The sequence below is a fragment of the Eubalaena glacialis genome, chromosome 4, assembly GCF_028564815.1.
Source record: "Eubalaena glacialis isolate mEubGla1 chromosome 4, mEubGla1.1.hap2.+ XY, whole genome shotgun sequence".
NCBI classification, from domain to species: domain Eukaryota; kingdom Metazoa; phylum Chordata; class Mammalia; order Artiodactyla; family Balaenidae; genus Eubalaena; species Eubalaena glacialis.
In genome coordinates, this window is record NC_083719.1 from 185,500,235 (window position 1) to 185,526,144 (window position 25,910).

The 25,910-nt window shown below is 59.0% G+C and overlaps 3 protein-coding genes and 1 pseudogene across 11 annotated transcripts in view; 1 reads left to right on the forward strand and 3 right to left on the reverse strand.

Annotated features, from left to right (window-relative positions):
• Positions 1-716: 716 nt before the first annotated feature.
• MOB3A (MOB kinase activator 3A) lies at positions 717-18,823 on the reverse strand. 9 transcript variants are annotated; one of them, XM_061190832.1, is made up of 6 exons: positions 18,676-18,823; positions 14,056-14,173; positions 7,774-8,297; positions 3,399-3,601; positions 2,436-2,547; positions 717-2,020 (listed from the first exon to the last, which is right to left on the reverse strand). In XM_061190832.1, exons 3-5 carry the CDS (start codon positions 8,192-8,194, stop codon positions 2,461-2,463), a joined length of 711 nt encoding a protein of 236 aa, XP_061046815.1. In that variant the 5' UTR covers positions 8,195-8,297; positions 14,056-14,173; positions 18,676-18,823; the 3' UTR covers positions 717-2,020; positions 2,436-2,460. The 9 variants fall into 9 exon arrangements, with proteins under 9 accessions (XP_061046815.1, XP_061046820.1, XP_061046816.1 ...); XM_061190837.1 differs by lacking the exon at positions 14,056-14,173 and adding an exon at positions 18,002-18,061; XM_061190833.1 differs by lacking the exon at positions 18,676-18,823 and adding an exon at positions 18,002-18,020.
• A 378-nt stretch (positions 18,824-19,201) lies between these two features.
• IZUMO4 (IZUMO family member 4) lies at positions 19,202-21,952 on the forward strand. Its single transcript, XM_061188901.1, has 9 exons — positions 19,202-19,415; positions 19,498-19,578; positions 19,695-19,766; positions 20,243-20,269; positions 20,382-20,457; positions 20,604-20,651; positions 20,735-20,749; positions 21,071-21,088; positions 21,654-21,952. The coding sequence occupies exons 1-9, from the start codon at positions 19,202-19,204 to the stop codon at positions 21,742-21,744; spliced, it is 642 nt and encodes a 213-aa protein (XP_061044884.1). The 3' UTR covers positions 21,745-21,952.
• Positions 21,953-23,658: 1,706 nt separating this feature from the next.
• LOC133090717 (uncharacterized) lies at positions 23,659-24,719 on the reverse strand (annotated as a pseudogene).
• Positions 23,659-25,910, reverse strand: part of AP3D1 (adaptor related protein complex 3 subunit delta 1) — a 45,704-nt gene continuing 43,452 nt past the window's right edge. Inside the window, exon 32 of the mRNA XM_061190839.1 lies at positions 23,659-24,816. Coding sequence (XP_061046822.1) covers positions 24,721-24,816 — 96 coding nt within the window. The 3' untranslated portion in view covers positions 23,659-24,720. The remainder of the gene's footprint in view (positions 24,817-25,910) is intronic.

A 25,910-nucleotide genomic window follows, 5' to 3' on the forward strand; every position in this document is an offset into this window, starting at 1 on the left:
GGGATGTGGATGGCTTCGGGGTCTGTTGTTCCGAATCACAGCTCCCCAAACTTTAAAATGGTCCTGGAAACCTCTGTGGTGCATTTGCAAAATCAAGGGGTAAGGGAACAGCGGCTTCTTTAGAAGGTATTTACAAGTGATGGGGAGTCCCCCCAAGTCACTCTGTCCGTCCGATGGAGATGGCACGCCCTCTAGGGGCAGGAAGCTCTGGAGCACAGGCCCCAACCCGCCTGGCAAAAGACCATCCTGTCAGCCCCACGACCCCTGAGAGTAAGTAACCCCTTCCCATTCCTCACATATGAGATTTTTGGGGTAAACTCATGTGTCAAGGTCACAGGACAGTTAGGACGGGGCTGAGACAGAAAACACCCCTCTGTCTGTTCCCACTCGGTTCAAAGTTTTCTGGAACCTTCTTTATGTAGCAAAGAGGCAACAGTTAAAATGTTTGCTGAGTGCCAAAAGCAACGTGAGACAAAGCAGAAACGGGAGAGGGAGTGGGCGCCTTCTCAACCTGCTTTCCAGACAGTGGCCCTCATCAGCCCCGCCCTGCACCCCGTGAAATTCTAATCCCACTGATATTCTGTGCATCTGTTTATCTACTTGGGACACTCTGGGGGGCCACAAACTGTTGTGACATCTAAGATTTCTTTGCCACTTGGGGACATGTCCCAATGCCAGGCCCTCCCACCAGGAAGACAGAAATGACAACCAGCAGGTGCAGGTAAGGAGACACATGATTTACTCTGATGGTCCTGTGGGAACATCCACGGGCACTGGAGGGTGGGCAGGGGAGCCCCCCCCTCCAGCCCCGCCACCTTTCCAACCTGGCTGGTGACCTGAGTGGCACAGTGGTTATGGCGTTTGGTCGTGGTTCTGCATTTAAGAGGAGCTACACGCGACCGGGCGGTTTCCTGCAGTCTTTCCAGGACTCCGGGAGCGGGATCCCGGCAACTTCGGGAAGGACCGAGGCCCAGGTCACGTTAATTGCACTTGTTGGGTGTTGGTGTCGGGTGGCGGCTCCGTCTCCCCGCGAGCATCCCAGACACCCAGAGGTACTCAGAGCTGGTGTGGTCCAGGCGGGCAGGACCGCCACGGCGAAAGGCCACGGAGGATGCTGTGCGCGGGTGGGGCGCGAGCGGGCGGGGCCCCCAAGCTTCTGCGGGGAGACGGTGCTGGGATTTGGTCCCGGAGCCACGGAGGGCCACGCTGACAAAGGGTTTCGATATGAAGCTGGCAGGCGTGTGAAGCAAGGCCAAGTCCGGCTAAACATTCGGCGAAACTCAAAGGTCCCAAACCGGGGGAGAGGCGTTCCCTGGCAGAATCATACTGCTACTCACGACGAAAAGGGGACATTTTTCTAGAGGGGAGGGGGATCACTCCTTGTAGGTAAAAAACTTTTTTCTTTCGGTAACATCTCATGGTGGTCGTAAATGCAACTAGACGAATTCAATCTTTTATGCGACATGAAGGGGCCCCAGGACACCTGGGATGTGGGTGTGGGCTTGGGAAGCCGGCACAGGAGCCTAAGGGTCCCGGAGGAACCGCGGGACGGAAGTGGTCGGGGGGGAGGACGCGGGGAGGACGGAAGCCGAGTGCTCGTACCACTCGGAACCAGGCCTGGGCCGCAGCGGGGGGCACTGCGGGGTCTCAGCCTCGCTGACGGGGGCCTGGCCACCCACGGGTAGGCGGGCTGGTGCAAGGCGGGCTGGTGCAAGCGGTTTGCAAACGAAGTGGGTTTTCCCGGTTGCTCATAACACATGGAATCACAGAGTTCAAGTTCTATCTATCTCCCCCGTGCTGGCCGAGGAGACTGGGGCTCAGGGAGGCTCAGACCCACGGGTGCTGCCACCTTGGGATCGGAGAGAGGACGCAGCCCAGACAGCACAGAATTTGCTGGGCTAGAAAACACCGGTCCCTGTTCTGGAGATGTGGCCCTCAAGTAGGACTGTCCCCCGGATGCGGACTCGGTGACAATGGGGCCGAGGGGCTCTCAGTGGCACATCCGTGCGGTCATTTCTTTCTGTTAAGAACAAGCAGGACATCAGGAAATCACACAGGAAATTGGGGGACGCAGTCTCATGGGGGCCCTCAGGCCTCACGTAAAGCAAATCTTACGAAATACAGAGCGGACGGCAGCGCGTCTCAGGCTGGGGCGCAGACTCTTTCTGTGAAGGGTCCCACAGTCCCTGTGTCCAGAAAGAGCTCACTCTAAGCATCAGTGCGGGACAAATGACCATGCGATTAGGGCACTGAGTTAGACAAAAGTGAGCTGATCACAAAACTGCACACGATGATTTTTAGTATTTGGTGAGATTCACATAAAAGGAACTGTGGTAAAGTGGCGTTCACCTCCACAAGGGTGCACAACCCCACCTCCAGTTCCAGAACATTCCACTACCCCAGAGGAAAACCCCAGCCCCACTAAGCATACGCACTGTAACTTTAATGCTGGAAACATGTTTACTGCTCGGCAGAGCCTGCGAGGGGATGTACAAAAATGCGCACTGTAACTTTAACGCTGGAAACATGTTTACTCATCGGCAGAGCCTGCGGGGGGGTGTACAAAAATGAGGAAGTTCTGTGAAGGTGTTTTCAGAGATTTTTTAAAGTTGTGAAAGAATAGGGGCTGGGGCTTCCCTGGTGGCGCAGTGGCTAAGAACCCACCTGCCAATGCAGGGGACACGGGTTCGAGCCCTGGGCCGGGAAGAGCCCACACGCCGCGGAGCAACTAAGCCCGTGTGCCACAACTACAGAACCCGCATGTTGTAACTACTGAAGCCCGCGCGCCTAGAGCCCGTGCTCCGCAACAAGAGAAGCCACCGCAATAAGAAGCCCGCGCACCGCCACGAAAAGTAGCCCCCGCTCGCTGCAACTAGAGAAAGCCCGCACGCAGCAACGAAGACCCAACACAGCCAAAAATAAATAAATAAATAAAACAAATTTTAAAATAAAAGAAATAAATCAAGTGGGTTAGTGGTTGCAGGGGTTGGGGAGGAGGACGGGGTGACTGCTGATGGGGACGGGGCTTCTTTTGGGGTGGTGGAAGGAAGGTTCTGGAACTGGACAGAGGTGGTGGTTGCCCCACCCTGTGAACGTGCTAAGCACCACTGAATCGCTGACTTCATGATGGCTAATTTTACGTTATGCAAATTTTACCTCAATTAAAACGAAAAAAATCCTTGTTCTCCGAAGGCAGGGGACGGGGGTGGGTGGAGGAGGTGTAGGTGGGGACAGGCACCCAGAGGCCCATCTGTTTCTGCCACAGGGAAGCGCGGGCAGCTGCAGGCAGGAGCCCCTCTGGGCTGTGCGACGGGGTGACCCGCCCACCCGCGCCCCGATGGGCGTGCAGCCCCAGGACAGGGGGCACTCGCCTCCCCACGACGCCCCGACCCGCTCACCAGCGGCTCCAGCTCCTTGGTGTCGATGAGGCCAAACTCCGTGACGAAGTAGTAGAAGTGCTTATAGCAGGTGTTGACGTGCGCCTCGGAGCCCAGCTGCGCGATGCGGTCGAAGTGGTGGATGTAGACGTGCACGAACACGCGGAAGAGCCGCGACAGGATCTTCTTCACCACCTGCAGGAAGTTCTTGGGGAACGGCGTGCCTGCAGAGGCAGCAGGGGCAGCTCAGCTAGGACGCGCCCCCAGCTGCAGGCGCAAAACCCTCTCTGCAGGACACCGGGCCTGGGAAGCCCACTTCTCGGCTCCCTAACAGTGCCTGGGGGCGGGGTGGGGCGGGGCGCCGGCAGATAGAGCGCCAGGACTGCAGCCCCCTTGCGGCCCAGCGCCCGCTGGACATGTCCCGCACCCCCCACCCCGCCCCACCCTGGTCTGGCCAGCTGTGGACACGCCATCCCGCTTCCGGTGGCTCACAGGCTTCTGTGTGTGTCTGTCTCCAGTTACGTTTATTTTTGGTAATAGAACTGGAGAACCCATAAAAACCTATGTTTTGGCTTTTGACATTTTTCACTTAATACACTTCTCTCTCTCCAGCGTATGTTTCATGACATCACTTAAATTTGAATGTACATATCCTAACTTAATTGCATGCATACACTATATTGCACTTTCTTGTCCAATTACTGAATTTAATACGTTTTATTTCTATTTTTTAAAGTGTATTTATTATTTATTTATTTTGGCCGCGCTGGGTCTTTGCTGTGGCGCACTGGCTGTAGAGCGCTTGGGCTCAGTAGTCGCAGCGCGTGGGCTTAGCTGCGGCACATGGGATCTTAGTTCCCCGGCCAGGGATCGAACCCAGGCCCCCTGCACTGGGAGCGTGGCGTCTCAGCCACTGTGCCACCAGGAAGCCCCTCTGTTTTCTCAATCGCGGTGACACACACGTACTGTGGGACTGGCGGACCCAGCCCTCCTCCGGCATTAGTCTGCGCCCCCCCACGTGCTCGCCTGCTCCCACCTCGTGTCCTCTTCGTCCCACAGGGCAGATGCCACACATTTGCTCCACCTGACCGGCACTACCAGGGGGCTGCCCAGGACCAGGGTGGACAGGCCCCAGTCCTTCAAGAGAGGGGCTCCCGAGCTGGCAGCCCAGGGGGAAGAGCACAAAGGTGCCACCAAGCGCAAGGAAAGCCACGGTGCACCAGGCACGCGCTTCCGGAAGATGGAGAGGTCAGCTGCTGGACGGTGCTGTGCTTCACAGCCCTGTGGTCAGCGAGCAAAGGCCCCAAAGACGTGCGGGCAAGTGCCGGAGATCCGTGCACAGGGTGGCGTCATGGGATGGCGTCTGCAGTGAGACAGGTAACAGCCCGGCCCAAGTGGGAGGTGGAAGACGAGCCCACGCGGCGGCTCACACCAGGGAAAGGTCCCAGGCCTGTGGAGGCACGAGGCAAACGGGAAAGACGCTCCCACGAACGTGCGCCTTCCCAGCTCCCGTACTGCTCCCTCCTGCGTGTCCTGGTGGGTGTGACAGCTGATGGGACTGGTATTCCATCGGCCGGAAGCGCCTGTGAACATCTGTTACAGGTGGACAGGGCCCAGCGGCTCCAGGGATCTACCTCTGCGGAAGGTTTGTTCAGCATCAATGAGGCCTCTGGGTTCTCTCCCTCCATCTGACTGGAGAAAAAAGGCTAAACAAAAGTAATGCTCGGGGCTTCCCTGGTGGCACAGTGGTTAAGAATCTGCCTGCCAATGCAGGGGACACGGGTTTGAGCCCTGGTCTGGGAAGATCCCACATGCCGTGGAGCAACTAGGCCCGTGAGCCACAACTACTGAGCCTGCGCGTCTGGAGCCTGTACTCCGCAACGGGAGAGGCCGTGACAGTGAGAAGCCCGCGCACCGCGATGAAGAGTGGCCCCCGCTCGCCGCAACCGGAGAAAGCCCTCGCACAGAAACGAAGACCCAACACAGCCAAAAATAAATAAATAAATAAATAAATAAATATATTAAAAAAAAAAGAAATGCTCCACCCTCGAGAGACGACCACGTTCACGGGGCATCTCAGGAGCACACGCCGTCTTGAAGACCTGTGAAAGCCACTTGGTGGGACAGTGGTCTCCAGGGCATGGGGATCCCCATAAGGGAAGTCCCCTAACAGTGTCAGGAAGTCAGAGGGAGCGCAGAGCCCATGGCAGGCAGAGGAAGGTGAGCACAGGGTGTGGCTGGCACCAGCCACACGGGGTCCTGGGCCCAACGAGGCTAAGGCCCTGCCCTGCCCCCTCTCCTGGGAGAGGGATGCCAGGAGTCACCGAGGTCACCCTGGGCCATCCTGGGTGGAGGGGGAGTGGCAGCCCCGTAGAAGGGCCTAGAAACAGAAGATTCTGGGACTGCATTGCCCACACCTGCCACGATGCCCTCACACGGGGGTCACAAATCCAGCCCACCGCCCACTTCTGTAAATAAAGTTTTATTGGAACGCAGGCCCACTCCTTATGCACCCTTGTCTGTTTATATATCTTCCATGACAGCTTTCAGGCTACACAGCAGATCCGCGTAGCTGAGACAGACCATCTAGAGGGAAAAACCGGAAAGATTTCCTGTCTGACCCTTTACGGGAAAAGTCTGTGAAAGAACTTTTCTTTTACGGGAAAGAACCTGGGTCTAAGCTCAAGAGCGTGGGCAGGTGGCTCTGGGGCCTAAGTGGGTGCTCAGGTGTGAGTGGAACCAGCACGGGAGGTAGGATGAACTTTGGAGCCGCCCTTTCTTTGCCCGGCCACAAATTCCACCTTGAGGAGCGCGGCAGGCTCTGAGCAGCACCACAGACGAGCAAAGAGAAGCATTCCAGTCTGCGTGCCTGGCTGGGGGGTCGAACCAAGGCGAGGGGTGAAGCTGGCCCCGGGGTCCGTGGACAGGGCTGGAAGGAGTGGCCTGGGCCAGGTGGCCCGAGGAAGGCGGCAGCAGCCACAGAACCCACTGTGGCCGTGTGGCAGAGGTCTCTGACCCCTGCTGGGCAGCTGAGTGATCTCTGCCAAGTTCATTTCTCTCGCCCTTCTCGTGCTTTCCTCTTTGGTAGGATTACTAGAACTTGCTTCCGTGGGCGAGGCGCTGACTAGAGGCCCTCAGGGTCTGAGTTCTAGGATGTGGACCGCTCAGGAGCTGGGGAGGCTTCAGGGGGTCCCAGCAAGGCAGGGACTCGGGATGACAGGGAGCATGTGTAGACGTGGACCCGGCAACCTGATGGGGGACTGCCCGGGAATCTCTATTTTGGGAAAGTGATGATTCCCGGATGGCCTTTTCCCAGATGAGTCCCTGAAAACCCCGCCAGAGTCAGCCTGGTTCACTGTACCGACGGCGGGCGAGAAACTTAACGAGGCACAGAGCACGCCAGCGGCCAAGAGCTGGGCCCGAGGCCTGCACACCGGCCGGTTTGCCAGGAAGCCATGTCGCCCCGGGTGAACGTTGAGAACGACATCTACCATCGCCCGCAGCTGCCAGGACAAGTTACCACCCGCTCAGTGGCTCAGAACAACTCATACGGGTTCTCTCACAGCTCCTGAGGCCAGAGTCCACATGGTGCCCTGGGCCGAAGTGCAGGTGTGGGCAGGGATGGGTCCTCCGGGGGCTCCAGGGAGAACTTGTTCCTGCCTTTTCTGGGCTCACAATCCCTTCCTCCTCCCGTCGCCTCACTGTCTTCTGCTCTCCTGGGTGTCTAGTCTCCCTCCGTCTCCCTCTTGTTAGGACCCTTGTGATGACATTTAGGGCTCACCCAGATAATCCAGAAAAATCTCTCCATCTCAAGATCCTTAACTTGAAGCAAAATGTAGTCCCTCCACACACGGGAGCATCACTCAGCCATGAAAAGGAGGAAAGCCCTGACACTCGCTACCACGTGGATGGACCCTGAGAACACGATGCTCAGTGAGAGAAGCCAGACACAGAAGGACACACAGGGGTGTGATTCCACTGATGGGAAACGTCCAAAACAGGCAAATCCAGAGACAGAGTGGGTTCCTGGTTGTCAGGGGCTGGGGAGGGGGTGGGGAGTGACTGCTGACGGGGACGGGGTTCTTTTAGGGTGATGGGTTTATTTATTTTTATTATTATTTAAAAAATTTTTGGCCACACTATGCAGCACGTGGGAGCTTAGTTCCCTGACCAGGGATCGAACCCGCATCCCCTGCATTGCAAGGCGGAGTCTTAACCGCTGGACCACCAGGGGAGTGCCAGGGCGATGGGTTTAGATAGAGCTGACAGCTGCACGACGCTGTAACTGTCCTAAAATGACATCAAACTGTGCACTTTAAGTGGGTGGGTTTTACGGTGTGTGGATTCCATCCTGATAGAGCTGTTATGAAAAGAACACGAAAGCGCAGAGACTCACCGACGTTGGTGGGGAAGACGTCCTCGTTGTTGATCTGCACCTCGATCCAGTCCATGAGCAGGTCCATGTACCGGGGGGCCGACAGCGCCGTGGGCCGCCGGAACCTGTGCTCGTCCTGCCAGCGGTACTCGTACTTGGGGCCGCCTGACATGACGGGGCAGGAGCGCTCGGTGCAGCCGTCGCTGATGGTGCCGTAGATGAGGTTGACGCGGTTGAAGAAGTCCACCACGTGCACGGCCACCCAGTCGTTGAGCTCCTCGCCGGCGGGCAGCTGCACGGCCAGCTTCAGGTCTAGCCCCGCATTCAGCGACGCCTGTGCCTTCTTGTGCAGCTCGAAGCGCTGGGTGCCCGGCTCGAACTTGCGCTTGGGCCGGAAGGTCTTGTCCTTGTTGAAGACCTGCTTCAGGAAGGGGTTGGACATCTCCGCCGCGCGCTCAGGACGCCCCCCGCGAGGCCTCCACGGGGAGGGCCGGGCGGGACGCTCACGATGGGAAGGTCACCGGGCCCCTGGGTCTCCCCCAGACCTGGAACACACAAAGAGGAAGCACTGTCACCCTTCTCAGAACCCTGTTCTGGAAGCACCGGCGGGCAGACTGGGGACACTCCCGGGACTTTCACCAAAAGGGCGCACAGCACTGCCCCAGGCACATCCCCCTGCCTCAGAGCAGAAGACACTGAGCTGGGCCCTGCAGCATCCTCTCTGCGCCCGGAGGCTTTCGGTAAAGCGGAGAGAGCCGCTAGCTCCCACACGCTGGCTGAGGGCGGCCCCCGCAGGCGAGGTGGTCTCTTCATCTCCACGAAGAGACGTCCACAGCCCTGGGACTTGCGAATGGACCTTATCTGGAAGGAGAGACTTTGCAGTCTTTGCAGATGTGATTGGGTTAAGGATCTTGGGATGCCCTCTTCCCGGATTATCCCCGTGGGCCCTAAATCCAATGATGAGCGTCCCTATAAGAGCAGACAGACACCCAGGGAAAGGCCATGTGATAATGGACGCAGAGACGGGGTGATGCGTCTACAGGCCAGGGGACACCAAGGACTGCCAGCACCATTAGAGTCAGGAGAGAGGCCTGGGACAGAGATGCCCCCTCAGAGCCCCAGGGCGAACCAGCCCTGCCCACACCGATCTGGGGCTTCTGGCCTCCGGGACTGGGAGGGGGTACATTCCTGCTGCCTCTCTGATCTTCCCTGTGTCTTGTGTCCCAATCTCGTCACTGGATTGGGGGCCGCCGTGACCCATCGCGACCTCATCTCTCCATTGTGACATCTGCGCAGACTCCATTTCCAAGGGGTGGATATGAAATTGGGGGGACACTATCCACCCCAGTGCACTAAGTAAAGATGCCTCTACGAGCTGTCTGGCCTCGTGACTGACGCCGCCCGTTTTGGGGCACGAGGCCCCGATACATGGGCTGCAGCTGCCATGGCCCTGCCGTGAGGCCCGGTCCCCCTCCGGCTCCTCCCGAGCCTTTGCTCTGCGCCGTCTCCTCTGTTACAAACCCCACCTCAGAGGGCACGAAAGGAGGAAGTCGAGCACAGGGAGCCCAGGTCGGGCTCACGCTCGCAACTGGTCACGGCACCACCCCACCCCCACTGCTGCTACGATGACAGCGCTGGCCCGCCGCCCCGGGCTCTCCATCTCCGGCCCGGGAGATGCACTTTCCCGGGAGTGTGGACGTGGCCGGCACGGGGGTGCCTCGGGCGCTCACCCAGGAGCAGCCGCAGAAGGGGAAGTCGGCCTAGAGGGGAAGCGGAAGCAGAGCCTCTGCACCGCCCAGGCTGGGCTCCACCGCACGCACCCGTGCACCCCCGTAGGATGAATGACCACTTATCTGTAACGTTTTAGTAAATCCCTCAGGAGTTGGTTTCTGGGCCCTGGGACCATCAGCCTTGTCTGGCGGCCCGCCCTCCAGACTAGCACACTGTGTGGCAAACTGCCACAAACTGAGGGGCTTCGAACAGCCCTCCTTCATTATCAGAAAGTTCTGGACGTCCCACATCTGAGCCGGGCCTGATGTGTCTTTGAGCAGGGACCCTGTCACCCCCCAGGCCCAGGGCGGCCCTGCAGAGAGGACGTCAACGCCAGCAGGACGGCCTCAGTGACAGAGAAGCCGTTCCAGGTGGGCAGGCTCGAGGCCGGCAGGTCTGGTCACCCCGGCCTTGGAGGACCCGTGTCCGCGGGTCCAGGCGGAGCGACCGGGAGGGGCAGGACCTCAGCATACGGTTAGTAAGAGCTGAGGCACGACCCACCACGTCCTGTAGGCCAGTGTCTCCTGCAGGCTCAGCCCTTCCACAGCTCGGAGGTCTGGAAACCCCCGCAGGCCTAGGGCTCCTGGCCTGGCCTTCAGCAGCTGCCTCTAGAATGTGAGCCTCTGGGTTAATTCCGGAGGCTGGATAGATGATGTCTAGGGCTCAAACCAGCGTTCTAGCCAGGGCGGTCCTCCCCCCAGGGCAGCAGAGCCAGGAGAGATGCAGACTCTAAGTTACGAGAATTTACAAAGCAAAACGTTGCTCTGGCCTAAAGGGAGATGGCGCTCAAGCTGAGCCTTGAGAGCAGATCCTTCTGGAGACGAGGGGTGGGGAGGGTGGGGCCCGATGGAAGGGGGGCAGAGGAGACCCCAGCGTCTCTCCCCTTAGGGCGGGAGTGACCCTGACCCTACCTCCTCCCGTGTCCTCAGCGTGTCCACAGGGCCTGCTCACAGAGGGCTCAAAAAGTATCCAATGTGAAAGCATGGAGGAGGCCTCCCTGCCCTGGTTAGGGGAGAGGGCGTGGTCAGCAGGATAAGGGCCCCAGGGACACCCCCGTCCTGGTCCTGGGCCCCGAGGACGTGTCACCTCAAATGGCAGAGGGGACTTTGCAGACAGAATTAAGTTGAGGTCCCTGAGACGGGGATGACCCTGGATTCCCCGGTGGGTCCAGTGTCATCACAGGGTCCTTGTAAGAGGGAGGCGGGAGGGTCAGAGGCAGAGCGAGATGGGAGATGCTGCGCTGCTGGCTGTGAGGATGAAAGGGGCTGCGAGCCAGGGATGCGGCGCCTCTAGAAGCTGGAAAAGGCGGGAACCGATGCTCCCCTGGAGCCTCTGGAAGGACCAGCCCTGCCCACGCCTGGATTTAGCCCCGTGAGGCCCGAGTCAGACTCCTGACCTCCAGAACTGTGAGATAATAAATCTGTGTGGTTTTGGGCTACAAAGTCTCTGGTGACTTATTACAGCAGTCTTAGGAAACTCAGACAGAGGCTACGCAGATAATCCTAATGAGCGCTGGGCAAAATAACTTGCAGTTGATGTAACTGGGTCACTCAGGCCCTGGTTACATGTGGGCCTGGGATCTTCTGTTCTCCCCGCCGGCAGGCAAAGCCCGCTCATACTTCTGGGCCCCGCTGGACACTACGGGTGTGGGAAGATCAACTCAAGGCAGCATGAACTGTGCAAAACACAGGAGCTGAGCATCCGGGGATGGAGCCAGATGGATGGGAGGAGCTCCAGTGAAGAGCGGAGGGACCCACCTCCCCCCACGAGGACAGCCGTAAGCAAAAAGGACAATCAACAGGGCTGGTGAGGACGTGGAGCAGTCGGGACCCTCCTGCACTGCTGGTGGGAACGTAAAATGCGGCCACCGCTGTTGAAAACGGCCTGGCAGTTACCAAAACACAGTTAAATCTCACCCAGCGATTCTCTCCTAGGTGCCCACCCAAGAGAAGCGACAACACATGTCCACACAAAAACCTGTGCCTGTGCCCAGCAGCATGGTTCACAACAGCCAAAAGGTAGAGACACCCAAATGCCCAGCAACGGGTGCACTGATCCACACACGGGAACATCACTTAGCCGTGAAAAGGGGTGAAGCTCTGACACTCGCTTCCACGTGGACGGACCCTGAGGACACGATGCTCAGTGAGAGAAGCCAGACGCAGAAGGACACACAGTGTGTGATTCCATTGATGGGAAACGTCCAGAACAGGCAAGTCCACAGACACAGAGAGTAGGTTCCTGGTTGTCAGGGACTGGGGGAGGGGATGGGGAGTGACTGCTGTTGACGATGGGGCTTCTTCTGAGGTGATGGAATGTTCTGGAACTAGACAGAGATGGTGGCTGCAAACGTTGTGAATGTACTGAAAACGCTGGAATGTACACAGGAGACAGGTGGAAAGTCCGGTATGTGAGTGGCAGTCAGTTAAGTTGCCATTTTTAAAGCAGGGCGCGGGGGACAAGCCGAGCAAGTGCGGGCTGAGCCGCTACCCCGGGCACCATAAAGAACTAAAGCAGTTTCCCTCTCAGCGCAAACTGAGGTCAGCACTACCTGTGAAATCTGTTTACCGTGAAAGGCAACCACACAAGCACGGAAAACTACATGGGATAAAAGGTGCAGTCACTGATGTGTCACAGAGTGAACACTCGCTGTGTAACGAGCCCCCTGGCGACGCAGCTAGAGGCCACCTGTGCTCTGGAGCAAGGAGGCCCCGTGCCTCGTCCACAGACCAGAAGTGCCTTCACTTCCTTCCCCAAAGCCATCATCACTTCCTGCCACCTTGGTTAACACCCAGCGAGGCATTCACAGTAACCCTCAGAACAAAAGAGAACCCCCACTTTAAAGACTGAGGCCCAGACCTAGCACTGCTGCTATCAGGGCCGTCCCGGGCGCTGTGGGGGGTGGGGGCAGCATCCCTGCCCCCACCCCCTCGATGCCAGGAGCTCCGCCCAGTCCTGAAGACCACAGATGTCCCCAGACATGGCCCAGTGTCCCCTGGGGGCAGGACCACCCTAGGTGAGAACCACTGGGTTAGAAGATGGTGACTCAGCACCACTAGTTAATGATCAGTAAATCAGTGCTAAGCCACGCAGCTGGCAGCGGGGGGAGTCGACTCTGCACCCTGGACCGTGGGGGTGAAGCCGTGGATCCTTCTGCCCGGCCACCCGCCTCCACAGCCCCACCCCTCCGCTATTCAAGCTTCTGCCCGTCTCATCCCAAACCCAGGGCCAAGTGCCCTCTGGGCCGGGGCTGCTCCCGCACCAGGCGCCTCTGCAATGCCTGCAGGCCGGCTGGGCGCTTCCGGCTCCGACTCTCCCTGGTTTTGGGGGTGCAGGCACAGCCCCAGGTGCCCAGGGCCTGGAGGGCAGGAAGGTGGTGCCTCCGAGAAGGGAATGCATTTGAGTACAGGGTGCAGCCACAAACGCCCCACCTGCCCGCTTCTCTCCCGACGTGGAGGACCTCAGACCCCGCAGGAGGCGCTGATTAAAAGAGGCCACCTGCCCCGACCCTCTGTTGCAGAAACTGACCGTGTCCCCTGCGCCGGGCAGCCGGGACCCCTCTACGCGAGGGCATGGGCGCTGGACGCGTCGCATGGGGACCCTGCGGCCCCACCTGTGACTGCAAACTTCCCAGGGGGCCGTGAACCTGCCCAGGTGATTAATCTGCAAACCAGCCACTCTCAGGCCACTTGGTTGCAGGTCAAGGGACAGTGACCCTGTGCGGACCCACTAGCGACTCAAGCCATCCTGCCCCGTGCCCACCACCTGCCAGAGGCACGGACTGATTTCAGCCTCCAAACACCCTTCGGCCCGAGCTGAGCGCAGCCCCACTTTGGTCACGAGAAGACGAAGCGGGGTGCTCCCTGTCGTCCAGCCGGGGTGGGGCGGCGGGGGTTGGGGGGAGAGCTGGGCCAGACCGGCCGCTGAGCCCTGGCAGCTGCTTCTGTGCACCCACCCGCCCAGGTTCCTTAGCCACCCTGCAGCCGGCCTTCTAACCCTCACGGAAACCACAGCGTCAAGAAAAACGCAGCCCACTAGTGTCCCACTGCTGCCTTCTATTGATTCTGGGGCCTCTCTGCGGACGGGTTTGGGAGTCTAACTCCCCACGATGTCACCTGGGGACACGTGACCTGTCCGACAGGTGCGTCTGCGGGGTGGAGAGGAGGGCCTCGGGGAGGGGGCGGGAGCGACCCCGCGGCTCTATCCACAGACCATCATGCCGTGGGCTGACCCATGCCAGGACAGTTCTGGAAGACAGGGCGGGGCAGCGGAAGGGGCTTGTAAGGTTCCTGCCTGCCCTTCTGTCTCCTCAGAAAGTGGGAGGGTTTTTTTCTAAGTGGAAGCAATGATTTTCTGAAAAACTGCCTGGATGGGCAAAGGTCCCATCAAAAGCAAAGAGCTTTCTATCAGAAACACATGCTCCCGCGGCCGCGGCGTGGCCGGCCACCGGAAGTGCCTTTTCCTCGAGAAGCATTGCCGCAGGCCAGGGCGCCCTGGAGTTGCTGCCCACCACCGCCCCGCCGTCCCGGGTACCGTCTCTGGGGCTGTTTTGTCTTGGTTCTTCTCAGAACACCTCCAAGGACGGCGGGGCTGGGGCGGGAGGCAGGACAGGCTTCTCTGAATTCAGTGCCAAGGGCTCCCCTGGTTCTTCCTGCAGACGAGATGCGTGTGGCACTCAAACTCTGAGAGTGACAAAAGTTAAGATGACAAAGCTCGCCTCCCCAGCACACACGCACCCCGTTTTCTTCTAAGAACAAAATGAAACAGTTCCTGTAAGCAACTGCCGCACCTTGGCCCGGCGGCCACTTCCTTCCGGTGCTTCCACATCCTGCCCGGCCACCGCCGCCATGGGGACAGGCCCCAAGCTCGGAGGTCCCTCACATTTTCAGTTGGCGTGTAAGCCCTGGTCCCTGGCCTGTAAGGCTGAGTGTCTGGCTGGAAGATGCTCACGGCCCAGGATCTGTCCTGTTAAAGATGGCTGCGCTCCAGAGCTGTCTTCCATCAACTAAATGTTTATATTTAAATACTGCGACTGCAGCCTGGGTGGGGAGGCTGCCCGCCATCCTGCGGGACACACACGAAAGCCAGGTGCTTTAGCGGGTTCTGTATATTCCAGCCCTCCTGATAATCCTTTTTTTTTTTTTTTTTTTTTTACAAAAGCCAATTGAGATATAATTCACACAGCTATAAACTCCACCCTTTAAAAGCATACAATTCAATGGCTTTTAGAAAAATCATGGAGTATGCAACCATCACCACTATCTAATTCCAGAACATTCTCATCACCCCACAAAGAAACCCCGTGCCCATAAGCAGTCACTTCCTATCCCCCTTTATGGGCTAAATCACATTCCCCCACCCCAAAAGACATGTTGAAGTCTTAACCCCCCAAACCTGTGAAGGGACCCTGTTTGGAAGTGGGGTCGTTGCATATGCAATTAAGTTAAGATGAGGTCACACTGGAGGACGGTGGGCCCTAGGCCAATGACTGTTGTCCTTATAAAAAGAGGGAGATCTGGACACAGACACCGGGAGACAGCCATGTGATGGAAGCAGAGATCGGGTGATGCGTCTACAAGCCCTACAAGCCAAGGAATGACCAGGATGGCCGGCCGTACCAGAAGCCGGGAGAGAGGCAGGAAGGACCCTCCCTGGGGCCTCTGAGAGCCCTGAGCCCACAGCAGATAAGAGCTGGCCTGGGATCTAAACCCGGCTGTCCCCACGTCCACGGCCTTCACTCCACCCAGACGGAGAGGGGCTGCTGGGTGCACACCGCCCAGTGCCACGATTCTCCAACGAACCTCCTTCCTCAGTCTCAGTTCCCCATGGGGGCAAACGCGATTTTCTGTTCAACAGAATGGTGTCACGGGGGGTGGGGGGGGGACAGAAAGGAGAGAAACGCGGGGGGAGGTCGTGGGCGGTGTGTCTCTGTAGGAGCCACACCTCTTCCTTCTGAGGACCCGGTCCGAGTCTGCAAGAGCTGTCACCGCGTGTTTAACTGACCCGAGTCCTGCGTGTCAGAAAGGGTAACGGACAAGAAACCGTGGCCCGATCTCCCGTCCACCGTGAGCTCCCCTTCGCTGGCTGCCCAAACTTCCTCTCAACATCAGGGTCCTCGGGATCTGGACTGGCCTGTGCGCTGACCCAGTCTGTGGGGAGGGCGTCCACCAAGGACCGCACTCTCTCCAGGCGCCGGCAAGAGCTCCTGCCACGCTCAGCCGCAGCCGTGGGTCTCGAATGAGGCGACCCTGCCCCCAGGGGCCATGGGGGACGTCTGTGGTTGTCACGACTGGGGATGCTCCTGGCACCGAGTGGGTGGAGATCAGGGAGGCTGCTCCACACCCCATGGCGCCCGGCACGGCCCCCCCAGAGAGTGACCCAGCCCCGGATGTCTTATTTGGGACTCAGGAGCCGCAGGAATGACCATCTCCTTCCCAGAACTCGGTTTCTGAAGTCGGATTCGCCTCTTTTGCTGCAGCAATCTGAACCTCGCAATTCCAGGAAGTCAAGAGCAGAGCTCACCAGCTGGGGCATGTCCAAAAGTTCCCAGAGTAAAAACCCAAGTTCCAAGCCGGCTGCCTGGGGAATTTTTGTTCAACCTCCATTTCGAGAAGCCCTGGAGATGACAGAGCAGCTCCCGGAATGATGGTTAATGGCTGACTTTTCCATGAACTCTGGCTGGCTTGGGAGTGTCGTCACACGTGAAACAGACTAGCTTAACCTTCTTAGGAATACGAATCACCTAGAGTCCTGGAACTGAAACAGTACTTCCAAGAACCCCCTCAGGGACTAAAATAACCACTTATGCTTTTGCTGAGAGACAGAGGTGATCTTAGAACTCAGCTTGTCACAGCTATTTGGGGCACCTGGTGTGTGAACGCCACGGTCCAGATTTTCAAGATGATAGAATTACTCTTCTCCTTTAGGGAGGTCCAAATAAAAAGCAAACTATCAAGCCACGAAGAGACATGAGGAACCGTAAACACCCACCACCAAGTGAACGAAGCCCGTCTGAGAAGGCGACACTGCGATTCCAACTCTGTGACGCTGTGGAAAGGGCAGAGCAGAAAAGGACCAGTGGTTGTGGAAGGCAGTGGGGGTGGGGGCTAAGGGACACATGAACGGGGGGCACAGGGAGTTTTTAGGGAAGCGAAACTACTCCGTGTGATAAGATGATGGGTACATGTCAGTACACATTGTCCAAACCCAGAGACCATACAACACCAAGAGTGAACCCAGGGGCCTTCCCTGGTGGCACAGTGGTTAAGAATCCGCCTGCCAAAGCGGGGCATACGGGTTCGAGCCCTGGTCTGGCAAGATCCCACATGCCGCGGAGCAACTAAGCCTGTGCGCCACAACTACTGAGCCTGTGCTCTAGAGCCCGCGTGCCACAACTACTGAGCCCGCGTGCCACAACTACTGAAGCCCGCGCGCCTAGAGCCTGTGCTCTGCAACAAGAGAAGCCACCACAATGAGAAGCCCGCGCACCGCAACAAAGAGCAGCCCCCGCTCGCCACAACTAGAGAAAGCCCGCGCGCAGCAACAAAGACCCAACGCAGCCAAAAATTAAAAAAAAAAAAAAAAAAAGAATAAATGCCATGGAACACATTGAAATATAATGTACACCACGTATATAATTTTTAACCTTTTGGTAGCCACACTGAAAAGTAAAAAATGAAAAAAGTGACTTCAACATTGATAATATATACTATTTAACCCAAGAGCACCAAAACACCACTTCAACATCTAACAAACATAGAAAATATTAAGGAAATTATTTGCACACACTCCCCGCCCCACCCCCGCCTTAACACACAGAGTCTCCGGAAACTGGTGCATATCTTACACGAATGGCGCATCCCATTTTGGACCAGCCACGTTTCAGGTGCTCATTAGCCATGCGGGGCCAGTGGCTGCTGCACTGGACAGCCCGGCTCCGGGGTGGTTTAAAAGGGGAAAACCCACCTGTCAGAGGACAGGAGCAATGGGATGGGTGCTGTCTGAGGTGGGCGCTGGATTCGGACCCCGGGGAGGGGAGAGGCTCTGGATCAGAGAAGGTTGAGGTTTGAGGTGAACAAACAAAGGGCGCCTCCGGAAGGGAGGGGAGAAACAGGGCGCCCCAGGGTGCAGGCAGGGGCGGGGCAGCCAGGACTTCCACTTGCTCCACTCCATAATCAGTACAACAGACACTGACAGGCTACCATGAACTTGGGGTGGGGGGAGGTGGGTGGACGGGTGCTCAGGGCTTTGGGAGGCTGCAGCGCCCTGTCCTGACACTGGCCAGGGCCAGGATTCTTGGCATCACTCCGCTCTGAGTCTGTAAAATGGGCTAATAAAAGCCCCTGAACTTTATGTTGCAGGGAAGGAAGAACAAAGAAGCCGCCGGCGGAGGCCACGTGTAACAGAAGCAAGTCCAAAATCAGGAAAGTGCCGACAGGCAGTGGGGGTGAAATAAGCAAAGTGCTCGCGCATCACATACCAAAACTTATCCAAGTGTATGCTGTGAATGTGTGCAGCTCATTGCATGTCAGCTGAGCCTCTATAAAAGGTAAAAAAAAAAAAAAAAAAAAAAAGATGCAAAGAGCAGAAGAATAAAGACTGGAAGACTCTTACCCCAAAATGAGCCGTGAGTGGCTCTCTGGGTGGAAGCATCACTGGCAATTTATTTTCTGCTTTGTGACTCTCCGTCACAAAGAGAATCACCCCGATCACACACCCCCTTCCCTCCTCAGTAACATTTTGTAAAATATATGGGCCTTTAAAGCAAACGCAAGCCCTACAGCCAGTGCACAGACGGAGCGGTGGAGTCAGCCAGTGGGCAGTGCTGACACGCAAACACCTCCCCCTGCTCACGGGTTCTGGGGACCAAGAAGCCTGCTTTCAGAGGGCGGGGTCCCGGTGTGCTGGGAGCCGTAAAATCCTGTGGACTTTCCATCCACACCAGGAGGTGAGGTCCTGGTTACTGACACGGCCAGGGGGTGACCCCAAAGTGACACACGTAACCCCTAATTCCACCAAGGGCCGCCACCGGCTCCCCTCCCCTCCACTACCGTTCACCCCCTCTGAGGGGCCCGGTCTCCCCGCCGCCCGCGGTCTCCTCTCCTGAGGGGCTCGGTCTCCCCAACGCCCGCGGTCGCCTCTCTGAGTACCCACCTGCTGCCTGCCGCCAGAAGAGTCGGGCCAAGCTCGCCGCTGGCCAGCGTAGCCTCGCCGCCAGGCCGGAGAAACTCCGCGCACGACCACCCCGCCCCCCGGCCGGATATACTTCCGTTCCGGGCCGCGGCCTCCCCGGCTTCCGGGGAGACCTGCGGGCGGAGCTTGCTCGTAGCGCGGGGCGGGGACTCGAACAGAGGCCAGCCTGGAAGGAGGAGCTTGCGCCGGCCGATGGCGCATGCGTGGAGCGAGGTCGCGGGCGGGGCCAACAGAGAGGTGGAGCCTCCCCGGGAGTGGCGGCTCGTGGGCGGGGCCTGAAAAAGGAACCGGCGCCCTCAGTTGTCCGTTGCGGGGGCGGGGCCTACGCCGGGGGGCGGGGCGGGGTGGGCGCGGCCCGTGCCCGAGAGGGCGTCGTTGGTTGGTGCCCGGCTGGGGGTGTGGCAGGAGACACCGTTGGTTGGTGCGCGGCGGAGGGGCGGGGCGCGGGAGGCGCCGTCGGTTGGCCGGCAGCGGGCGAGGGCGGGCCATGGCACTGCTGCTGTGCCTGGCGCTGACAGCGGCGCTGGCCCGTGGCTGCTTGCACTGCCACGGCAACTTCTCGGAGAAGTTCTCCTTCTACCGCCATCACGTGAACCTCAAGTCCTGGTGGGTGGGCGACATCCCCGTGTCGGGCTCGCTGCTCACTGACTGGAGCCAGGACACAATGAAGGAGCTGCACCTGGCCATCCCCGCGGAGATCAGTGAGTGCGGGGCCGCGCTCGGGAGCGCCCCCGGCCCAGCCAGACCCCGGCCCGCTCACACGCCTCCTCCTGTCGTCCCCAGCCCGGGAGAAGCTGAACCAAGTGGCGAACGTCGTGTACCAGAGGATGGATCAACTGTACAAGGGGAAGATGTATTTCCCTGGTAAGGGGGCGACCGCCGTGCACGGGGAACTGAGGCAGAGCCCACCCGCCCCAGGACACCTCAGGTCCGCCCGCCAACTGTGCGTGACCTCGCCCCTCTTGCCTTCCCGCCATCAGGGTATTTTCCCAACGAGCTGCGAGCTATCTTCCGGGAGCAGGTGCACCTCATCCAGAATGCCATCATCGAAAGTGAGCAAACGAGGGCTGGGGGGGAGGGAGGGTGCTGCTGCCCAGGGCGTGAGGACCCAGGGCCACGGGAGTATTTCAGTCTCCTTCCAGGCCTGGGGTCCCGGCCAGGTCGTGGTGAGGCTGGAGTAATGTGAATAGGGCGTCTGGCCTGGTGCAGCCAGGTGTCAGAACTCAGAAAGGGCAGAAATGGGGGAGAAGGGCCACACCCTGAGGGGGGCCCTTTTCATCCAGTGGGCACCAACAGGAGGCCTTGAAGGATAAATCCCACCCGTCCCTGCTACCTCCCCCCAACGGGTCCCTGGAGGCCTCAGAGTCTTGCGGCCGCCCTCCCCCGTGCTTTGCCCCATCCCAGGCTGGGGCCCACCTAAGTGACCAACGGACAGGCCCTGAGCCTTGGGCAGCCTGGGAGGGGGAGAGAGCGGGGGACAGGCCAGGCCTGCTAAGAAGGCGCCGGCTGTGCTCTCGTCCCCCCACAGGCCGCATCGACTGTCAGCGTCACTGTGGTGAGTGAGCCTCTGTCCGGGTTGTGGGGTATGGCGGCAGTGGCGGCAGGCAGCTCGGGGCCCCAGAGGCTGAGGTTGAAGGGAGGGTGCGGCCGCCTCTGGTGTGTTACAGGCATCTTCCAGTACGAGACCATCTCCTGCACCAACTGCACGAACTCGCACGTCGTCTGCTTTGGCTACAACTGCGAGTAGGGCTCAGACGCGGGCGGCCCCCTGCCCCTGGGGTCCGAGGCTCTCCCTGGAGGGTCCCCTCATCACCCGGGCAGGGGATGGAAGCCCCCCACCTGGCCCCTGAATGTGGGCCGCGCCCCCTCCACGCCCCGTGTCCCCGCAGGTCGTCAGCAGAGTGGGAGACAGCAGTGCAGGGCCTCCTCCAGCACATGTGAGTCAGGGCAGCTGGGCTCGGGGAGGAGACCCCCCTGATCAAGGCCGCTTGGCCCTGACTCCAGTCTGCTGTCGTTGTAGAAATAACTGGAGCAAGTAAGTAGTTCCCCCTCCCCAAAGGCAGTGTGCGTGTGCGTCCTCGTGGGTGAGTATGTGCCGGGGCAGCCACAGAAGGCAGCACCTACCCCCGGTGTGGCGGGCCCAGCCTCTACCTCCCAGGGTCTCTGAGCTCGGCTGGCACGAGGAGCACATCCCGGTTAAGGGGTCCCCAGAGTCTGGTCCTACCCCTGCCCCAGGCCGGTGGCAGGCTGTGGTCGGAGCTGGGGAGGGCGCCCCCTGGTGGAGGCGCCTCAGGGCCACAGGCACAGCCTCAGCCCCAAAGCTCGGAGCTAACTGGGGCCCCGTTGTGTCTTTCAGACAGGACACCAACACCAGGTAAGGCCCCCCCCAGGCCTGTCCTCCTGGGGCGGGCGGGGGTGTGTGGCGTGGGGTTGTCCCAGTCAGTGGGGGAGGGCAGGGGTGTTGGATGGGGTGGGCGCAGCCGGGCAGGACTCCCTCTCTGCACCTGGGACATGTGGACATCACGTCTGCAACCCCGCCCATGCCATCACGCCATGAATAAACATGAGCTCCTCCTCCTCCTCGCCTGGACACACAGAACCACTCCAGCCTTGTGAGTGACCCAGTGGGGGGAAGCCGCAGGGACATGTGTGGACTCCAGGGGCAGGAGTTGTGCCTAAGCCAGAGATCAGAACCCCATGCCCCTCCCCGACTCATTGCTGCCTTTGCAGCCCTAGTCGTGGGAGTGTAGGGCGTGACCCCACTGCTGTCCTAGGGATGTGAGAACACGCAAGGTCTCCGAGTTCAGCTTTAGGGTCTGTCTGCAGCCCTGTCACATGCCCAGCTGGGACGAGGGGCCCAGGCCCCCAACAAAAACCCACCAGGGAGAGCAAGGTGCGGGAGGGGAGGAAGGACCGGGGGCACCCACGTCTCCTTGCAGCTTGATATCACCAAGCTTCAGGTGTCTGGAGCCCCCGCACCTGGCCAACCTGACTCTGGAAAACGCCTCTGAGTGCCTGATGCAGCACTGAGGGCGGCCAGGCCAGCCAGACCCACCCCCGCCACGGTGCGGGGCCAGGACTCCGCTGGACCGCCTCGGGCTGACGCTGTGGAGCAGGCCTGCTGCTGCCTGGGTGCCCCACCCCCTTGAAGCCCAGGCTGGGCTGGGCCGGGCCGGGGCTGGGAGGAGGGGAAGGGAGGTAGATGGGTTTGTATATAGCAGCGGGATCACAGCTGTTTGACGGAATGATTAAATATCCCTGACATTTCTCATCCCGAAGTGGTCCTTGTTGGGGCTCCGGGCTGGGGCCCCAGGCGAGGTGCGACCTTGGCCTACAGGGCAGGGCTGCGGGGCTTCCCGGGCGCAAACGGCAACTAGCCTTGAGGGCAAGTGGTTCTCTTGATGACATGAAAGGAGGCTGTTGAAAGCCAGGGCCAGCATCGGTGCATCTTGGGGCTCCTACCGCATCGGCTGCATCTCAGCCGAGGCACGGGAACTGCTGTGCCCACTGCTTGGCTTCTTGGTTTTGAGGAAACACCCCACATGGGTCATGAGGGGACAGACCCAAACTGTGACCCAGGGCTAAACATCCATCCAGCAGACGGGAGGTGCCTCTGTGCCCGCGGATGCCGTGGTGAGCCTGACAGCTGTCTGGCTCCTGGGCTGGCCCTTCACAGCCTGGTCAGCCGCCGATCCCTTCCCCCAGCTAAGGGGTCCCCTGCCTGGCGTGGCGCCTTCCTTCCAAGGGTTCACTGACAGAACACTGGCCTCTGCCTGCCCAGGAATGTTGTTGAGGTCAGGGGAACTGCGAGCGGGAAACTCCAGAGGGATGCTCCAACGCCCTGGGACCTGTGCGGGGTCCACGAGCTAGAGCAGGGTGGGCCAGGCCAATGACCACCCGGGGGCCACCCGAGGCCTCTCTCCCCACTCGCTGCCGGAGGGGGGCTTCCGTGCGGGGCTCCACACCTGCCCACGTTTTGGATTCAGGTTGGAGTTGATTTGGGCTCTGCTGACACAGCCGTCTGTCCACATGGCGTCAGTGAAGCCATCTGAAACGCTGAGAATCAAAACAGCAGCAGGGGGCTTCCCTGGGGGCGCAGTGGTTAAGAATCCGCCTGCCAATGCAGGGGACACGGGTTTGAGCCCTGGTCCGGGAAGATCCCATATGCCACGGAGCAACTAAGCCCGTGCACCACAACTACTGAGCCTGCGCTCTAGAGCCCATGCGCCACAACAACTGAAGCCTGCGCGCCTAGAGCCCGTGCTCCGCAACAAGAGAAGCCACCGCAATGAGAAGCCTGCGCACTGCAACTAGAGAAAACCTGCACCCAGCAACGAAGACCCAACACAGCCAAAAATAAAATATAAAATTAAAAAAAAAAAAAAAAAACGAAACAAAAAAACCCCAAAACAGCAACAGGGCCTTCCTTCCAGCATCTGCTCCTGCTGATTCCTGGGGCCCTGGGGTCTGTACACGTGTGTCTGGACTCCTAACCCTGCCCTTTTCTCACTGGGCGCTTCGAAAATTAGCAATGAGGGTGTGTGTGTGCGTGTGTGTACAAGCGTTTACCTAACTTAAACTTTCCTTATTTATTTTAGTAATGCTTCTGGCTCACCCCGCACACCCCTTACGAATGGGGTTCCCTGGTAAAGGGAGGGAGACCGGTGGACCCCTCAGAATCCCGTGGGGGGGGGTGTCAGGTGGCTCCTCGTTACCACCGAAGCCCAGGGGCCTGGGTAACGTGAGGACCATGTCCCCTCCCGAGGGGCCGAGGGGTGCATGGCAGGAGGGCAAGGGCTCCCCCGCACATTGCAACCTCCATGAGGGTGCCCTGCAGCCCCCTCGGACCACGAGCATTTCAGGGGCTGTGTGCTGACCCCCCACAGTGGGTCAGAATCCCCTGGCTGGGGGGCATACACTGTCATGGGCCAGAGACCCAACAGGTAAACGTCTGTTTTGCAAGTTTATTGGATCATCTTGACACAGAATCATTACAGCAGCGTGATATGTCTCTCCTTTATACGGGAATGTCGATAGCAAATAAATTCTTATATAACACATCATACATTTTGAGATTCTAGAATCACTGCACAGGATTCTGTAATAGGTTACTCTACATGCTAAAGTGACAGTTTTCATCAAAAGGAAAAGTTAAAACGTCATCGAGGACTATCATTTCTGAGGAAAGTTCAGTCTCACGGGGGTGGGCTGGGGTCCCCCTCCCTGCCCCTGAGGTGCATTTCAGGGGCCCAGCCGCCCCTGGACACACGTGCTTCGCTGTCAGGGCTGCGGAGCCCAGGACTAGGCCCTTCCGCACGTGCAGGCACAGACCTGCAGAGCATCCAGTGATGAGCAGAGGGGCCAGCATCGCAGCTCTCCACCACTCACCCCAACACCCGACTGGGCACGGAAGCCAGTGAGGTCCGGGATCCCCGCTGGGCACCCCCCACTCGGCGGACACACGAACACGGTGGTGGGATGAACGGGATGTGATGGACGAGAGCCTGCACGACCCTCTCCCACCATGTGTCCTGCGGGGAGGACGTGACCCTTGGCGTCAGGGATGAACAGGAATGTCGCCTGGCTGAGTAGCTGGCCTGTTCTTCACCCCCCAGCTGCCAGTGGGCAGGGCATCCGGGGACTCAGGGGACTCAGATGGCTTGACAGAAGCGGGACGCGCCACCCCGTCTGGTCCCCACCAGGAACCAGCCTGGATGGCGGTCACCCTCACCCTCGGGCAGCTCCTGTGGCCACGTGCACAGTCCGCTCCGGCTACAGAGGCCCCTGCTGGCCTGGGGAGTGGAAGGGGGCTTCTCGCCAGAGAGAGCGGTGAGGGCAAAGTAAAAAAGATGACAGGATAAATCAACGCAACATAAACCTCGGTGTCTACACAGTGGATGACGGTGGACTGGGTCATCTCCCGGCTGCACCCAGTCCTTGCGACAGAGGAGAAACCCGGCACTTGGCCGCCCTCCCCGCAAGCCCTCGCCATGGCGGGCGGCGCGCTCAGCATCCGGCCAGCGTTTCCTTCATCTCCTCCAGCACGTTGCTCAGCAGTGTTGAATCGCTGCACTTCCCATCCACCGACACCGACTGCTCACCCTGCAACGGGGAAACAACGGCCAGCGCCTTGAGACGCCGCCCTGCGACTCCCGTGTACCTCCACCTTTTGCAAATGCTCTCCTATGCCCGGGTGCTTTCGTAATCAAAAGGAGGGGCTCCAGGCAAGACGGAGCAGGTGCACCGCGCCCTGCCGTCTCCCAGGGGCCCAGGATGGACGCTCTGGCAGAGCGCGGCAGAGGCAGCGATGCCAGCCCTGCGGAGGACACACAGCCCCACCCGGCCCAGCCCCACAGGGGCACGCAGGAGGCAGCTGTGCAGAGAAGAAGGCTGTGAAAACTGGAGGGTGTGGGACCAGACGTCCTGCAGCTGGAACCTGTGTGTCAACGCTCTCCACAGGGTCTAAGGAAGGCCCAGGGTCTCCTCCTATTCAAAGTGTCCAGGATACAGTCCAAAATCACTCGGCACCGCAAGACCGGGGAAATCTCAGCTCACGTGGAAAAGACAATCAACAAACGCCCACCGAGAAGAGGTGGATGTTGGAATCACCTAACAGGCTGTGAAGTAGGTACTACGAGAACCTCCCATCACTAACCACGTACACTCCTGAAGCACATAGGAAAACACAACATCTCAGCAAAGGAATGGAAGAGTCAAGATCAACCCAGTGGAACTTCGAGACCTGAATACAACAGCCAAGATGAAAAGCTCACTGGATGGGCTCAACAGCAGAACGGACATGACAGAAGAGTCAATGACCCAGACAAGAGATTAATGAAAATAATCCAAGCTGAAGAGATAGCAGAAAGGAGTCGGAGGTGGGGTGGGGTGGGCAGAGTAACAAAAGGTCTGAGATTCACATCACAGGGGTCCCGGAAGGAGGGGACAAAGAATGAAGTGCTGAAGAGGTATTTAAATCATAGCTGAAAACTTCCAAGTTGTGCAAAAGACATAAACGCACAGATTCAGCAAGTTCGGCAGACTGCACAGTTAACATAAACCCAAGGAAGTCAATGCCCAGACACATCACGACCGCTGAAAACTGAAGACAGAGAAAAACCTAAAATAGCCAGAGGAAAACGATGCATTCCCTAGTAAAAGGAAAATGTGCCTTGTCAGAAACCACAGACACCAAA

Coding starts and splice junctions, on each gene's coding strand:
- MOB3A (XM_061190830.1), bottom strand. CDS start 8,194: ATGTCCAACCCCTTCCTGAAGCAGGTCTTCAACAAGGACAAGACCTTC. Junction 3,602..7,773: donor CGTCTTCCCCACCAACGTCG/GTGAGTCTCTGC, acceptor CTGCCTCTGCAG/GCACGCCGTTCCCCAAGAAC. Junction 2,548..3,398: donor CCAAGGAGCTGGAGCCGCTG/GTGAGCGGGTCG, acceptor ACCCCCCCGCAG/GCTCTGCCGATGAGTAAACA.
- IZUMO4 (XM_061188901.1), top strand. CDS start 19,202: ATGGCACTGCTGCTGTGCCTGGCGCTGACAGCGGCGCTGGCCCGTGGC. Junction 19,416..19,497: donor GGCCATCCCCGCGGAGATCA/GTGAGTGCGGGG, acceptor TGTCGTCCCCAG/CCCGGGAGAAGCTGAACCAA. Junction 20,270..20,381: donor CGACTGTCAGCGTCACTGTG/GTGAGTGAGCCT, acceptor GGTGTGTTACAG/GCATCTTCCAGTACGAGACC.